We start from the raw sequence: 17,744 nt of genomic DNA, 5'->3' as shown, positions 1-17,744 counted from the left end.
CGAACCCGTGTCCCCTGCATCGGCAGGCGGACTCTCAACCACTGCGCCACCAGGGAAACCCTGAACGGCAGATATTTCTTGTCTCACAGTTCTGGAGGCTAGAAGTCTGAGATCCAAGTGTTGCAGTATTGATTCCTTTTGAGGGCTGTGAGGGAAAGATCTGTTCCAGGCCTCTTTCTCCTTGGCTTGTAAGTGGCTGTCTTCTCCCTGTGACTTCACGCTGTCTTCCCTCTATGGTATGTCTGTCCCAATTTTCTTTTGTCATAAGGACAGCAGTCATATTGGATTAGGGTCCACTCTCATGACCCACTTTAACTTAATTGTATCTGCAGTGACTATTTCCAAATAAGGTCATACTCTGAGGTACAGGATGAGGTTAGGGCTTCAATGTGTGAATCTAGGAAGGACATAATTCAGCCCATAGCCACATGCGAATTTTCTACTTGATGGACTTTTTTCTCTTTCTTTTTTAAAGATTGTACATGGCAAGTCAAAGCAAATGATCGAAACTTCCACGAACAACCTCATTTTATGAACACAAAGTTCTTTTGTATTAAGGAGAGCAAATATGAGGTAAGTTGATTTTAACTTCCTAAAATAATTTTAGTAAAAGCCAGTTTTTCCCAATAACCATCATGCTTACTGGCTTTGTGTGACACCTGCCTTCCAGGTAACCCCTTGCCTGGGGTACTGATAATCATCATTAGTTCTCTAGAATGTCATTTTTTAAATTAAAGTATAGTTGATTTACAATCTTGTCTTAATTTCTGCTGAACAGCGAAGTGATTCAGTTATATATATATATAATATCTATTATATATCTATTATATATCTATTATATATCTATATATATACATTCTATACATTCTTTTAAAAATTCTTTTCCATTGTGGTTTATCACAGGATATTGACTATAGTTCCCTGTGCTATACAGTAGGACCTTGTTGTTTATCCATCCTGTATATAATAGTTTAAATCTGCTAACCCCAAATTCTCACTCCATTCCCCTTGGCAACCACAAGAGTGTTCTCTAGGTCTGTGAGTCTGTTTCTGTTTCATAGACGGGTTCACTTATGTCATATTTTAGATTCCTAGAATGTCATTTTTTTCCATCACACTAAGATTAACTACCTTAAGGGTGTATGAAGGTGGCTTAAAACAAAACAAAATTGTGTAGATTGAAATTTCCCCTCTGTATGTACAAAGCCCTTTTAAAAATATTTTATAAAAGAATCTACAGTAATATCACAGAAGCCTTGTTTTTGACAGTAATAAGAATTCGAAAGGAATCTTAGTAACTTATTTCCCCCTCTGCCTTTGATGGATTTAGAGACTTTGAAGATATTTTCACCTCAAAAATGCTTATTATCATTGAAACATAAAGAACCCCCATTACGTCTGGGCTGAAATGTTTGTCTGTTAGATCCCTAGGACTGCTCTAACGAAGTACTACCACTTGGGTGGTTTAAGTCAACAGAAATTTATTCTCTTACAATTCAAGGGGCCAGAAGTCTAAAATCAAGGTGTCAGCAAGGTTGGTTCCTTCTGGAGCATCTGAGGGAGAATCTGTTCCAAACTTCTCCTGTGGCTTCTGGCTGACAATCCGTGGTGTCCCTTGGCTTGCAGACGCATAACTCCAATCTCTGCCGCTGTCTTCACACGGCCTCCCTGTGTGTTTCTGTGTCTTTGCCCAATTTTTCTCTACTAAGGCCAGCAGTCATTGGATTAGGGCCACCTTAATCCAGCATGACTTCACTGTGACTTGATTACATCTGCAAACACTGTATTTCCACATAAGATTACCGTCACAGGTATCAGGGTCAGGACTTGAGCATATCTTTTGGAGCACACAACTCAACCACACCCGTTTCTTTTTCTTACACAGCCTCCATCCCTCTTAAGTAAAAGAATGTTCCTTTCCCCCCATGTTGACCTCTCCCATTTTCTTCCCATCTTTGCCCCATTTTCAAGGAGGCTGTAAGGGGTCAAGGGACCCAACAGCAGGATCCATTTGGTCACAGATTTGCCACAGAGACCTTTGAGGTGAAATGTCTGCATCTTGTTACTGTCTCTGACATAAGCCTCCAAGGGGTCATTTTGAGGCCCAGTTAGAAGTAAAAGCTTAAAGGAAATCTCAGTATCTTTCTGACAAATTACGTCCTTGGTCCCTGTAGGCCACAGGGCTTAGTGATTTTTGCAGGTGTATGTACATTGTGACACTGTGATAAGTGTGTGGCATTGTTTAGAATGACTTTCTCATTTTTTCCAACAGAATAATGCAATTAAAACATACAAGTATAATGCATTTACCTTTCTACCAATGAATTTGTTTGAGCAGTTTAAGAGAGCAGCCAATTTCTATTTCCTGGTCCTTCTTATCTTACAGGTAATACCCTTTGATATCTTAAATCTGTTTTGAATTATGGTGACTTAATAACATTCAGGTTATTGTTTAAGATGCATATAAAATGTGAATAATCTTGAAAGTTTTCTATATGGACATCTGTGTTCTGCACGTAAGGGAGAGTGCCTTATAGACAACCAGCTCAAGAGTGTTAAATGAACAGGGAATGGGAGCAAATGGAAATGTTATTTTAATTCTGCATTTTAAAAAATTCAATTTCCTACTGATGTCAATGGTAAAACTGGCTTCCCTGAAGTGAGTAAAGTTAAAATCTTCACTTTGTAAAATAATCATACCTTAAAATTAAATCCATTTTTTCATGGTTGGCCTTTATTTTTTTATTTAGATACCAAAATATTGTTGATTTTTATTAGTATTTTGGTCATAATTCTCAAATTATTTTTGTGAACTGGTTTTACACTACTGGAAAGGCCTAATTTTTTCCTGAGGTTTTTTTTTTGTTTTTTTTTTTTTTTAAATCTTAATCGTGGCAAGGAATTCACTTATCTGGAGAGCAAAGTGCTACCTTCCCTTTACTTCCTTCTAGAGGGAAAAGGGGAGTTCCACATATTGACGATAATGGGGGAAATGAGCTTTCTCTCTTCTAACCATCCCCTAATTATCTCTTCTGAAGGTACACTGATCCAAATTAGGGAACTAGTAATAGCCTTAGACAGCCCTTTCCTTGCACTGTTACTTCACTTAATTCTTGTGCTCGTTAAGTACTATCATAACCTTCAATTTGCAGAGAAGAACTGAAGCCTGGTGAGGTAGAGGAACTTGCTTCAAGTCCTATCACCCTACGTGGCGAGGCTGGGTAGGACTTGGATCCCGGAGTTTGACTCCAAAGCTTGTCATTTTAACCACTACATGATATGGCCTGATGATCAATAGGATGGTTGCAAGAGATCTTTACTTGCTTTCCAATCTTTTATTCCAACTTGATGGCCATCTTGATGGATGTGAGGCTTCCTGCAAGGCCACCCTCTTTCTTGGCTAGACCGATAGCAAGGACCATGAAAGAAGCACTTTCTTCTAATGGTCCCAAAGATGCCCCACCCAATCCAGAGCCAGCCACTATCTACTGCCATTTTTGCCTCCATCACGGGACCCTCAGAGACCACTGCTGAACAGCCAGCAGCATAGAGCCTGCTGTATGCATTCCCTAAAAGTTAAAGGACTACTTCTCCCTGGGACCCTACAGTGCCTGCCCGTTGTTAATTATGACTTTCACAAAAGGTTTGGAGCATTTCTCTCTTAGATATCATGTTACAAAGCTTCCTTGGTGTCCAGTGAAAGCCATAATGAGACCGGGAGCCACTGTCCTCTGGGCTGTGTCCCAGGAGACCAGAATTGAGAGAGAGAGAGGCACGAGAAAGGTTAGCTGGATGCTTCAGCACCTTTTCATGCCTACTCAGCAGGATGCAGACCTGGATGATAATGGAGATTCGCCTTAGAATCAACAAGCTTAGAGTTAACAGTTGCCTGTAGGTTAGCTGTGCCTTCCTGGGCACACACGTACCCCTTCTTTTTTATCTCTTTCAGGCAATCCCTCAAATCACGACCCTGGCGTGGTACACCACCCTGGTGCCCTTGCTTGTGGTGCTGGGTATCACGGCCATCAAAGACCTCATGGACGATGTGGTAAGGATTTTTTGTGCAGCTTCCTCCTCACTGCTGCAAACATATTTTCAAGTGGCATTAATACTTGACCTTTTGAGATTATTAAAATAACCTTTCCCATCCGTCCTCTCAAGGCTCGACATAAAATGGACAACGAAATCAACAATAGGACGTGTGAAGTCATTAAGGATGGCAGGTACCATGCTTTTCTGAATGTGTGCCTTTCTTCCAAGGATGTAATGTACAAATACATCTAGAAACGTCCTTAGAGATAACTATTTGAACTTGAAAGTCTATCAGTGTATGAACCTTTTCCTTGTAAAGGCCTCTCTTCACTTCCTAAGACAAAGCTATACCCCAGTTGGGGTCCAGGCGGTTGCCCGATGGGGCTTTGTGTCCTCGGCGCTCCTGTGTTTACACAACCCGTCATCCTGGAGTGTGCTGCTCCATCTCTTCCCAAACTTATGCTGCCCCGGGGCTTTGCCCAGGTGTCCTGACACCCTTCCTTCCTGACTTCCCAGCTACAGTGATTTCTTCCTTCTCTATGTTTTTTTTTTTAATAAATTTTTTTATTTATATACTTATTTATTTTGTTACGTGCGCGGGCTTTCTCTAGTTGAGGTGAGCGGGGGCTACTCTTCGTTGCGGTGCGAGGGCTTCTCAGTGCGTTGGCTTGTCTTTGTTGCGGAGCATGGGCTCTAGGCGCGCGGGCTTCAGTAGTTGTGGCACGTGGGCTACATAGTTGTGGCTCGCAGGCTCAGTAGTTGTGGCACAAGGGCTTAGTTGCTCCGTGGTGTGAGGGATCTTCCCAGACCAGGGCTCGAACCCGTGTCCCCTGCATTGGCAGGCGGATTCTTAACCACTGCGCCACCAGGGAAGTCCCTCACTGTGTTTTCAGAGCATTTTGTTTTCATCTTTCTTATTATGATCTGAATTTCATTAGAATTATTTGTGTGGAAGTCTCATCTGTCTGGAACTCTAAGTTTCTTGGGGAGGCTGCACCTGGTGGTATTTGATTTTGTGTCCACCTAAGCATCCCGCCCACAGATCGTGCTCATCAATGTTTGCTAAAGTAATGTAGTCAATGGTGAGCAATGTGCCAACTCAGGGACCAGTGGTGAGTCATTTTTTGAGCAAGAGGTTCGAGGCAGAGCTACAAATTCAAGTGCTAAAAATAGTGACTGAGGCCCAATTCAAAGACGTTTCGTGTGTCAACACTGAGGAAAATAACCCGAATTGTAGCCATACTTCAATGGTGTCTACTTTGAATATAGACTATTTCAATCTGTAAATATGTTTAGATGCTTTTATTTCCCTTCCAAATAAATAGATTCTTTTCCAAAGGTCACCTTTCAAGTCACTTAGAATCACTGTCGTGGATGGTGGTGAGATGCATAGCTAGCCCACAGAGCCCTGTTTAGCCCACAGCGCCCTGTTTAGCCCACAGCCTGGCTGACTACACTGGTAAAGCGTAGCTCTGAGTAGCCTTGAATTGGGGTTAGGAGTGCATATAGGGCATGACTGTGGCCCCGACAGCCCATGTATGGGGACTTGGGCATCCGTGGGGCAAAGTGACAGGGATCTCCCAAGGGGAAACTGGACATCACAGTGGAAGAGTCAAACGGAATTGCTTCTAATACCCCTGAAGAGCCGTGGCAAGAAGGTGCTTAACTTATTCATTTATAATTGAGACCCACACACAAATTGCTAATTGATCATTTCAGAAATATTAAAATGTAAACTGACTACCATTCCTCTTAGTGAAAGATAAGCCAGGTTAAGAAAAATCTTGAGATTAAAAATTGTGTATTAAATTCTTGTAAAATTGGGGAAACTGGGGTATAAGCGTATATTTTAAATGTACTTTAAATCTCCAGGTCTCTTTTATCGATAAATTAATGGGAGGACCAACATAGTAATTGGATTTCTGCCTCCAAAAATATTAAGGTTATTAGTTGTGGTAGGTTCATAATATCTGTGAGGGATATCTTTTCTGTAATGAAAACCTTTAAAACAGACAACAGGCAGACCTTACCTTATTGCATTTTGCCTTATCGCGCTTCACAAATACTGCATTTTTTAACAAATTGGAGGCTTGTGGCAACCCTGCGTCAAGCAAGGTGCCGTATTTCCAACAGCATTTGCTCATTTCGTGTCTCTGTCACGTTTTGGTAATTTCTGAAATATTTCAAACTTAATCATTATTATTTTTTTGTTATGGTGATCTGTGATCAGTGATCTTTGATGTTGCTTTTGCAAAAAGATTGCAACTCACTGAAGGCTCAGATGACAGTGTTTTTTTAGCAATAGAGTATTTTTTTTTTTTTTTTTTTTGCGGTACGCAGGCCTCTCACTGTTGTGAGAGGGCTTTTAGCAAATAACCCCTAAAGCATGGTTTTTTCCTAAATTGTTTTTTTTAACCATTTTTTTGTTTGTTTGTTTTTTTTTTTTTGCGGTATGCGGGCCTCTCACTGCTGTGGCCTCTCCCGTTGCGGAGCACAGGCTCCGGACGCGCAGGCTCAGCGGCCATGGCTCGCGGGCCCAGCCGCTCTGCGGCATGTGGGATCTTTCCGGACCGGGGCACGAACCCGTGTCCCCTGCATCGGCAGGTGGACTCTCAACCACTGCACCACCAGGGAAGCCCGATAGAGTATTTTTAAAGAATGTATGTACATTTTATTTTAGATATAATGCTATTGCACACTTAATAGACTACAGTATAGTGTAAACATAACATTTATATGCACTAGAAACCAAAAATTTCATATGACTAGCTTTATTGCAATATTTGCTTGTTGTGGTGGTCTGGAACTGAACCTGCAGTATCTCCAAGGTCTGCCTATACTATATTTTAAAACTTTTAAAAAATGTTGACTTGTTAAACATTTAAATGGGTGTTTCCAGTAGAATTTAATACTGAGGCAGGCAATCTTTTTATTTTATCAATATCCTTAGGAGATTCATTAGGAAAGTGGTACACACTCATCAAAAAGATAACTTTAAACAGTAGCGAGGAGGCCAGCACTAAAGCTCCATGATGATTCCAGGTGGCCCATGTGGGAGCCATAGTGCACCCCTGTCCTGGGACCAGCAGGTGATGGATAGCTGAGAGGAGAGGAAGGAGGAGGGCTGGGAACACAGGACATGAGCAAAAACAGAGCGGTGGCATGTGTCTCTTTCCCACACATTTAAGGAGCCCCCATTGACCCTCAGTTATACAACATAGAATGGAAAGGACACATCAAAGTCAGCACCACCATTGTTACTTCCTTCAGAGGAGAAGACGATCCTGTGACCCCTTAATCATCAGATGGCTGAACTTTTGGCAGACCTTTTCCCTGTGATTGTATATGTTTTCCCAGAATCTTTGGCTTCCAGACAGAATAATTCCAAATCCCTTGCCAGTAACTTTAAAAAGCCACTAAACTATCATTCTTTTTAATATTTAGGTTCAAAATTGCCAAGTGGAAAGAAATTCAAGTCGGAGATGTCATTCGTCTGAAAAAAAATGATTTCATCCCAGTAAGTGGACAAGCTCTGCTGTCTCATTCCCTGTTCTCACATCTGACCTAGTGCTCAGTTTTGCCTCGGGGGTCGGGGTCTCTCTGTGTTATTGGTGTGTTTTGTTTCAAACAGGCTGACATCCTGCTGCTGTCCAGCTCTGAACCTAACAGCCTCTGCTACGTGGAAACGGCTGAACTGGATGGGTAAGTGGGTCTTAGGTGGGCCTGTTGGAAAGCTATCCTTTGGAAGGCTAACCTTTGTTACATTGAAAGCTGTGCACTTGGATGAGAAGCCCTGGGGTCTGGCCTTACCTCTACCCACTGCCGGCTGTCCAGCAACCTCTGTAGGAGACCAGCCTCTCTCTGTCTTTGCCTTGTTAGTACCTAGAAGGACCAACAGTAAGACGACAACGGTCTGACTCCCTAGTATACCAACTTCTCTTTGCCTATTCCATCGCCGTATTTGAAAGCCCATTTTCGGGGAAAGCAGAAGGTTTGATGACACAGTGTATGCCTGAGCCCTTTGTAAGCTGCTGATCAGTGTTCAGACACAGATGAATGACTATTAGTATCTGTTTTGGAAAAAAAAGAGTAGATTTTTCAAGTCTTTGCCAGTGGACTATCTTCCCCCTTTGTTGGTTTTGGTTATTATGCTACCACTTGAAAAGATAAACTTCCATTTTTGACCATTTTGACCAGTTTTCAGTATATTTATGGAGTGCCGACTAGGTTGCATTAGTTTTGCGTGGTAGCTCATTTAATCTTTTCAACAACCCTATGAGGCAATATTATTATTACCTCGAAGTTACCCATGAGGAAACTGAGGCACTGGAGGTGAGGTCGCCTGCCCAAGGTCACACAGTGGGTGGCAGAATTGGAGTGCTGCTCCCTTGTGCTCGCTCCCGGGGCCAGTGCCTGTGTTCCCCGTTCTGACATAAACCCCTTTCCCCACACCCTAGAGGTGCGTAAGCTTCTTTATGGAGAGCTGAGATCATCTGAGTAAAAACGAGGGCTTTCTTTGCTCTATAAATCAGTCCGTTGTTTGTTCAACCTTAACTGTAAAACAGCTCTTATTCCCGTGAGCGAGAGATTCTAAAGTTTTACAAAGATATAAAATGCTAGCATGCTCTGTCAGAGCAAACGGAATGGAAAGTTGAGAACCACTGGTCCACTTCTTAGTGCATGGAAATCCCCAGTCAGTATTTGTGGAACTTGAAAAAAGTCATTCATCGTAGTAAGACAGGCTTGCTTTCCAGAGCATGTGTGCCCAGCCTGGCCCTGCGTGTCCTCTTGCATGTGCCTAGCCTTCCACTGCGGTGGGGACATGCCAAGTATTGGGGGTAAGGTGACCGTGTCCTTTTTAAGATAGAATTAATCTTTCAAAGACATAGGGTCCAGTTATTCACTCTAGAAATTATTAAGTTGATAGAGCCTTGACCCTTTCAAACACAAATATGTTTTGTAGAATTATCTTAGTGTGATTAAATATTAGAAGCTAAGTTTTTAAACAGCAGTTTGATAGTTCAGGTTGGTGGTAAGAATTAAGTTAGTAAGAAGAGGGAAAGGAAGCTTCTGGGTACCTCTGTCCTACCCAGATTGCCTCACTGTAACAGACAGCAAAGGGGGCCAACATTTCCCAGGTCAGGGGTTTCTGTCTGGTTCAGGGGATAACTTCATCCAAACCTGAAGTTCCAAAGTGAACAGAGAGTTTGAAAATAGAAAAAACTAATTATTCAGCTTTCACTTCCAGGTATGCCTAATGTTACTTTGTACAATTTTCTTTAACTTCCTTTTCGAACTCTGGAATTTGTTCATTTAATTTTTTTTTTCTCTTCCTTTAGAGAAACCAATTTAAAGTTCAAAATGGCACTTGAAATCACACACCAATATCTCCAAAAAGAAAATTCATTGGCAACATTTGATGGTTTGTGCAAACATGTCTTACTTTGTTTCAGATTTTTGTTGCTTGATTCAGTCCGTATTAATTAAAACCAGAAAATCTTTCATATGTGAGTACTTATGTAGATCATATCTCCTTTAAAAGGTTTTATTGAATGTGAGGAACCGAATAACCGACTAGATAAGTTTACAGGAACACTGTTTTGGAGAAATACAAGTTTTCCTTTGGATGCTGATAAAATTTTGTTACGCGGCTGTGTAACCAGGAACACTGATTTCTGCCATGGATTGGTCATTTTTGCAGGTACTTTCTGAGTCTCTTGGGAAATTGATCTGTAGGCTCATTAAAAATTTAAAGGAGGAAATTGATTTTATGTCCTTTCCCCGTTGAAACCAAAGAAAGAGTCATTTTATTGACATGCCAGTGAATTGATTTTCCCAATTGTTGATCATATTGAATTTTCCATTTTTAGGTGCTGACACTAAAATAATGAAGAATAGTGGGAAAACCAGATTTAAAAGAACTAAAATTGATTACTTGATGAACTACATGGTGTATACGGTATTTATTTTGTTTTGGTAGATTGCTGTCTTTTGGTCTAGATTTGTTGACGCAGAGAAGTCTTATCTCTGTAGGCCAAGTACAAAAGTTCACAAGGTGCACCAAGGTTGGGAGAGGGGGTGGGCGGGAGAGGAGATTCCCTCACCTTTTCTCAGAAATGCTACATTTCTAATTGGAGAATCTCCCTGGGAATGTAAATTTCAGTTGTTGGGTACCCTGAGTTGATGAGTGGAGTGATCAGTTGGGAAACCAGGGAGCCTGAGATAAGTTAGTGGCACTGGGCTCCTGAAGTCAATGTAGGGTTGATTTTACTGCTCTTAGTTTCCCATAGGGATAGTTCTCTTAAAAGCCAACCTTTGTTTTTTTTTTCCCCCAACATGTACTGTATGAGTCCAAATATAAGGCAAGTTTAGGTATAAGGTCTCTCAAGGGTCCCCAAGACCACCCCCAGTTTTGATGATTCACTAGGAGGACTTACAGAATTCCGTGTATAGTTGTCCTTGTAGTTAGAATTTATTATGATAATTCTTGCTTATCACAAAGCAAGATCAGCAAAGGGAGAAGGCTCATGGGGCAAAGTTCAGAGGAAACCAGGCGCAAGCTTCCAGGAGTCCTCTCCCAGTGGGGTCACACACACCAGACACACTTATTCCTCCCCAGTGACAATTTGTGTCAGCCCATGTGAAATGTTGGTTATACCAGAGAAGCTCATTAGAGACTCAGTGCCTGGGTTTTATTGGGGTCTGGTCGTGTAGGCACTCATCTGCCTGGATGCACCAAAATTTCAGACTCCCTAAAGGAATGTGGGTATTCAGCATAAAACATATTGTTTTACACAAATAGTTAGGCACAGTGAGCCATTCTTATCAGAGAATAAGAAATAAGGAATCAGGAAACCCTTCCAAAATCTAAGTTCCCAGAAGCCAGCCAACAGTCAACCTTGCAAACAGGCCTTCTAAGGATAGCAGTCTCAGGACTGCTATGTTAACTGTTCTGCATGTAGGGTGGCCCTAAATATCAGGCAGTCCTCCAGTTTGCCAATGAGAAACTTTTTCAGGTATTTAGTTTAGTTTGGTATGTTCACAGGGGAGGTGAATTCCAGGTCCTTCTAGTCCACCATTTTGATCAATCTGATCTAGTTTAATTTGAATACGTAAACTTTTAGAGACTTATAATACTTACAGTACTTCAACTGCATATACATATTCAAAATTACATAAAAGTAATATATTAATTTAAGAGACAATTCATTTTTTCCTGCTCTCACATTTCATGAAAACTTCATTTGAACTTTTTTGATGCATCTTCCATGTCATTGTCTTGGTTATGGCGTGAGCCTTCACAAGTCGCTCATCATCTCTTCACAAGGTGCTCATCATCTCTCCTCTGGGCCAAGTTCTTTTGAAATATAGCACTTTCGGAATCTGTGTCCAGAAAATTAAATTTGCCCCTGGAAATTTTATTCTTACCCACAAATAACCAACTAGCACTAGGGCTGTTGACTTTTTTATTCATCCCTTAAGTATATGCTCATTTTCCACAACAGAATACGTACTGTGTGACTTCTTAAAGGATCTTAAACGTTAAATGATCATTAAACCTTCGGGAATAATTACCCAAATCTGGGTGAAATTTCCTTGCCTTCTTTTTTTAAAAAATCATTTCCTTCAAACATTTTCGACACGTATCCCAATTTAGCATTCTTTGAAATTGTTTCATCCTAAGGTGAGGTGTCTTTCCCAAACAGCATGCTGTTGTTCAAAGGAAAAGTAATTGAGAGGGTGTCCAATAATATGAGACTATTTAAAGATTTGAATGTAAGATACCACCTTCTCTTCTGAAAGATAATTTTGGGAACAAAACCTCACCTTATATGTGGTATGTAGGATAAATCAACCACAGAAATAAATAGACTTTCAAAGCATTCTTATGACACTGTTTCTATTTTAAGTGTGTTGTTTTTACAGACTACTAAATTATCATACATAAGGAAAGTATTGCTAAGATAAACTAGAATCTATAAAACGCATGGGGTCGACAAGGCAGCTTTAGAATAAACTTAACTGTTGAATGTCTTTTAGATCTTTGTTGTTCTTACCTTGCTTTCTGCGGGTCTTGCCATCGGCCATGCTTACTGGGAAGCTCAAGTTGGCAATCATTCTTGGTACCTCTATGATGGAGAAGACTCTGCACCCTCCTACCGTGGATTCCTAAATTTCTGGGGCTACATCATTGTTCTGAATACCCTGGTGCCCATCTCTCTCTACGTCAGGTAAGGCTGTCTTCTCTTTGGTCTTTTGCTTTAATGGAAGAACACAGTACATCTTCCCAACTTAACACCTTCAACTCTGGCAATTCTTGTTTCAAAGGTCATAAGGAACAAGTAAGAAAATAGCTTTCATTTTCAGAATTGAGGGTGATACGGGGAAAGGAAATTAACGTTGGTGTGTCTGCTCTGTGCCAGACACAGCATCTTTTATCTCGACCTCTTGACACATACGGCTACCAGATTCAGAGATCAAACTCTACTCCTTAGTCACTTGCTTGGCAAGATTCCTTCCTGGTGGGCTCCAAAGCCCAAGCATCAGAAAGAGCTGGGTGAAGATTTAGAACGTCGTGGAATAACTTGGTTGTTTTCCTTTTCAGGAGCCTTCCTAACCTCTTTTCTGTGTCTTCCTTATTACCACCTGCTATACCTATTGCTTGGAAAACTCACTGGGTTTCCTGAACGCTGCCTTCTAATGGGAATACCACTCTCCCTGCCCACCGTCCACCTCTCAAAATGTTCTGTGTTTCTCATCTCAACCTCAACCGCGATAAGAGTCAGGATCGTGTCTCTGACAAATGGTCATCACCTTGTTTTGTGATATTTCTGACTTTTTTTTACTTTTTTGTTTTTTAATATCAAAGTTCACTATCCTTGGTCAATTGAACTTTAGACCACTGGGAGAGAAATTGTGCCTTGAAATATACCCAGCATTCAGAGTCTCCTCTTAGTTCCGATAAGTAATAGCCCAGAGGCATATAGGGCCACATGCATACCTGTAATTAGAAGCATTTATTTTATTTTAATTTTATTACATGTGCCTTTGTTTTATTTTTAATTTTATTACAGGTAGTTACTATTGTTCTTTTAACATGAAGTAAAGCCCTGGGGAGCCATGTGTTTGCAGTTATTTAAAAAAAAAAAAACAAACTGAGATGAGTTTTACCTTTGTTAGGGGAACTATTATACAGATTATTTTGTCTCTATCTATAACTGTATGTTATGAAATAAACCGTATGTGTAGTTTTAGGTTTAAAAAGTCACGTCATGTGACTGATACGATTTTCTTTGTTTCTTTTGGAAGTAAAGGTCCTTTGAAACTATAAATCGATCAGGTCATTTCAGATAGTATCTCTGCTTTGTTTTTAACCCTACAGTCCATTCATTCAGAATAGACTCACTGAAGCCACACTATACCCACAAGGCCCATGTGATCTGCTGCTCTGCCCTCCACACCCAACCATAACCTCCAGCATCTCTACCCACTCCCCGGACTCCCTCATCTCTAGCCTCCTTGAATTCCTCAGCCATACCAGTGCCTACCACAGGGCCTTTGCGCCTGCTCTGACCTCCACCTGTAACGTGCTTTTCCCCTCCATATCTACATGGTTGCTCTTTCATTACCTTCAGGTCTCTGCTCAAAAATCACCTTATCCCCCTGGCTTTTCCTGACCCTCTCTTTCTTAAACATCACTTCCTCTGCCTGTCGGTTTCCAGCTCCCTCACCCTGCTTTGACTTTCTGCAGAGAATTTTCATCACCTGATATACTGTGTGTTTACCGGTTTATTTATTTGTCCATCTTCATTAGAAGGTAACCTCCTTGGGAGCACGGTTTTTGTCTCTTTTGTTTACTGATGTGTCTGTCCCCTGTACCTAGGATGGTGTCTGGTACATAGTAGGCACTCAGGAAATACATAAGGGAGGAGAGAAGGAGGGAGTTATTTTTCTATCTGTTTAGCTTATTCTAGACACATCCTTTGCCCACTGAACAGTTGCTGGATGTGTAAGCACCTTTCTTAAATAGTTGAGATAGATTTAATCAGTTATAGTTTTTAAATGGAAATGATCCTTTTAGAATATCATATTTTGGACATTCTGTAACCTTATAAGAATTTAGGACTGTATACAAAATGGATAAATGACAAGGACCTACTGTTTAGCACAGGGAACTATATTCAGTATCTTGTAATAACCTATAATAGAAAAGAATCTGAAAAAGAATATGTAAATATAGGTACACGTTCCTCAAAAAAATATATATATATCACTGAATCACTTTGCTGTATACCTGAAACTAACACAACATACTTCAATTAAAAAATGGTAGGGCTTCCCTGGTGGCGCAGTGGTTGAGAGTCCGCCTGCCGATACAGGGGACGCGGGTTCGTGCCCCGGTCTGGGAAGATCCCACATGCCGCGGGGCTGCTGAGCCTGCGCGTCCGGAGCCTGTGCTCCGCAACGGGAGAGGCCCGCGTACTGCAAAAAAAACCAAAAAATGAACCAAAAAAATGGTTAAAGAAAACAATTTAGGAAAAAACCATGCTTTAGGGGTTATTTGCTAAAAGCCCTTTGTCCTACTTGAGAGTACACAGGGGTGTATAACCTAGTGGACCCTCACTCCCTTTGTCCTCCAGTTGAGGGCAAAGGTGAACATGCCTTTCCAGTTGTCTCTGAGTGCAATGGGGAGTGAGAGAAAAGAGTAGAAGCTGTCACATCATGGGGTGCCCCCTGCAGTGTTACCATGTCATCCGTGTGGGCGGCGTGTTCTGATTGTGGGGTGCTGTGGCCAGATGGGCCCAGGAGTGAGTAGGAAATCACATTGAGAGGACGCTTTGACCCTGAAGCTGGAGAAAGATGTGTTTGGTCAGGAGAACCCAGAGACTGGGCACATGGGTCACCGCAGGGTTTGTCTCTTTGTATCAATAGATAAGCAGCTCGCTCCTGGCACAAAGTTAGGACAAGATCCACTGCCTGCCACTCATATCTGAGAGCTCGATCAAAAGTTATCGTTTGTCTTCCTAGTGTGGAAGTGATTCGTCTTGGACAGAGTTACTTCATCAACTGGGACCTGCAGATGTACTATCCTGAGAAAGACACGCCCGCGAAGGCAAGAACCACCACGCTGAATGAGCAGCTCGGGCAGATCCATTACATCTTCTCTGACAAGACAGGGACGCTCACACAGAACATCATGACCTTTAAAAAATGCTGCATCAACGGGCAAATTTACGGTGAGTGGAAGCTGTTAGTTATTCAGTCCCTGGGCATGTGTGGCCAGAGGCTGCCTTCCCAGAGTGGCTCGGGGAGGTCAGGAGTCGGAAATAAGTACACATTCCGCAAAAATTTAACTTGCCATGTGACCCAGCAATTCTGCTCCTGGGTGCACACCCCAAATGAACCAAAAGCAGGGACTCGAGCAATATGTGCACACCCATGTTTGTAGCAGCATTATTCACAATGGTGAAGGTTTAGAAGGAACCTAAGTGTCCATCAGTGGATGAATGGATAAGGAAAATGTGGTATATACACACAATGGGATTTTATTCAGCCTTAAAAATGAAGGAGATTCTGACACTTGCTATGACATGGATGAAGCTTGAGGTCATTCTGCTAAGTGAAATAAGCCAGGCACAAAAGGGCACATATTGTATGATTCCACTTATTTGAGGTACTTAGAGGAGTCAAATTCATAGAGACAGAGAGTAGAATGGTGGTTGCCAGGGGCTGAGGAGAGAAGGGAATGAGGAGTTAGTGTTTAATGAGTACAGAGTTTCAATTTTACCAGATGAAAGAGCCATGGAGATGGATGGTGTTGATGGCTGCACAGCTGTGTGATTGGACTTAGTGCTGCTGAACTGTTCACTCAAAAATAGCTGAGATGGTAAATTGTATGTTAACGTGTATCTCACCACAATTATATTTTAAAAATTGACTTCCATTTGATGTTCTGAAATGTGCTATAGATTTATAAAAATAACAAGGCTAATGCTGTATTCAGATAGGGTGCTCTAACTTTTCAATAAAAACGATAGAATTCTTTTCAAAGCTGTAAGCATAACATCATATGCTTTCCACTTGGAGGAAACGTTGTGCTGTGTATGGTACTTTCCCAGAACATCACTGAGGAAGGTGGGATGCTGAGGGCTTGGGTGTTCTCCTCTGCGTGGGTCGTGGTTCCTTCTGAGCTGGGGGAGGGCGGGAGTAAAGCACTTCACAGGACGTGATTCTGGCCCCAGAGGAGATTGCAGTGTAGAGGGACACAATTTGCCAGTATTTGAACCTCTAGACCAGAAGCCGGCAAACTTTTTCTGTAAAGAGCCAGACAGGAAGGAAATATTTTAGCCTTTGCCGGCCACATATGGTCTGTATCAAATGTCTTCTTTGTTATGCTTTGTTTGTTTTTTACAACTCTTGAAAAACCATTCTTCACTCGAAGGCTGTCCAGAAACAGGCTTCGAGACCCGTTGACTCAATTTGTTTTGGCCTGTTTGTTCACAGGAGACCATCGGGATGCTTCTCAGAACAGTCATAGCAAAATAGAGGTGAGTCCTGTCACTTAGGAAATCTCTTGGGTTGTGTATGAGTTTCCTGGGCTGTTAACAAACCACCATAAAATGGGTGGCTTAGAGCAACAATAATGTATTCCCTCACAGCTCTGGAGGCTAAAAGTTTGAAATGAAGGTGTCAGCAGGGCCACGCTCCCTCTGGAGGCTCTAGGGCAGAATCCTTGTTGCCTTTTCCCAGGTTCTGGTGGTTGCCTGCAATCCTTGACATTCCTTGGCTTGCGGACTCAACACTCAGAATGTCTGCCTGTGTCGTCGCATGGCCTTCTGCCTGTGTGTCTGTGTCCAGATTTCCCTCCTTTTATAAAGAGACCGGTCATTGGATTAGGGACCCCCGAATCCAGTATGCCCTAATTTTGATTACATCTACCAAGACCTTATTTCCAAAGAAGGTCCTATTCCCAGGTACCAGGGGTTAGGGCAACATATCTTTTTTGGGTGGACACAATTCAACTCAACAACAGGCTGTGTTAAGACAGATGTGAGCCTCTTGACACTTCAGAACGTGTTAAAATCCTAAGGTGATGCTTGCATGAAGACACGGCTTCGGAGAAAAGTTCCTATCGTTTGTGAAGCCCAAGTGGTTTGTTTTAAATCACACGGACTCTTCCTCCTCTGCTTCTTTCAGCCAGTGGATTTTAGCTGGAATACGTATTCCGATGGGAAGCTTGTATTTTATGACCATTATCTCATCGAGCAAATCCAGTCGGGGAAGGAGCCGGAAGTGCGACAGTTCTTCTTCCTGCTGGCCGCGTGCCACACGGTCATGGTGGACAGGCTCGACGGTGAGTGTGGCTCTCGCATCTCGGACACTGGGGACCAGTTTTTTTAGTTTACGGGGAACTCGTGCTTGGGACTCGAATGCACATAAAGAGTTGTATGAACTAGAGGTGTTTCAGTTAGGTTTCAATTATGATATTTTATACCCCAGAGAAGTGCATGGCTTACATGGCATACTCCAGGGAGCCTTGCCTTCTAGATCCTGGGTTCTATTTCCCATAGGTAATTCTTTGCCAGAGGTATCCTGCAAAAGGCATTTCTGATATAAGGTTTCTCCTTCCTAGAAAATATGATTGGTCTGTTTACCCAGAGGGCCAGCTGACAAAACAGTTAGACCGGGTCGCCTGAGTCCTTTTGTTTTTC

At 41.9% G+C, this 17,744-nt stretch overlaps 1 protein-coding gene across 2 annotated transcripts in view; it reads left to right on the top strand.

The window, feature by feature from the left end:
- The window catches only part of ATP8B1 (ATPase phospholipid transporting 8B1), a 112,244-nt gene that overhangs the window by 69,700 nt on the left and 24,800 nt on the right, over positions 1-17,744 (top strand). For both annotated transcript variants that reach the window (XM_024132308.3, XM_055080263.1), the window contains exons 3-15: positions 476-573; positions 2,273-2,386; positions 3,950-4,048; positions 4,162-4,223; positions 7,477-7,549; positions 7,664-7,734; positions 9,372-9,454; positions 9,575-9,733; positions 9,903-9,991; positions 12,073-12,263; positions 15,061-15,269; positions 16,537-16,580; positions 17,230-17,386. In XM_024132308.3, the coding sequence (XP_023988076.1) occupies positions 476-573; positions 2,273-2,386; positions 3,950-4,048; positions 4,162-4,223; positions 7,477-7,549; positions 7,664-7,734; positions 9,372-9,454; positions 9,575-9,733; positions 9,903-9,991; positions 12,073-12,263; positions 15,061-15,269; positions 16,537-16,580; positions 17,230-17,386 (1,449 nt within the window). The remainder of the gene's footprint in view (positions 1-475; positions 574-2,272; positions 2,387-3,949; positions 4,049-4,161; positions 4,224-7,476; positions 7,550-7,663; positions 7,735-9,371; positions 9,455-9,574; positions 9,734-9,902; positions 9,992-12,072; positions 12,264-15,060; positions 15,270-16,536; positions 16,581-17,229; positions 17,387-17,744) is intronic.

Source organism: Physeter macrocephalus, chromosome 19 (genome assembly GCF_002837175.3).
Source record: "Physeter macrocephalus isolate SW-GA chromosome 19, ASM283717v5, whole genome shotgun sequence".
NCBI lineage: Eukaryota > Metazoa > Chordata > Mammalia > Artiodactyla > Physeteridae > Physeter > Physeter macrocephalus.
This window is presented reverse-complemented; position numbering and strand designations above follow the sequence as displayed.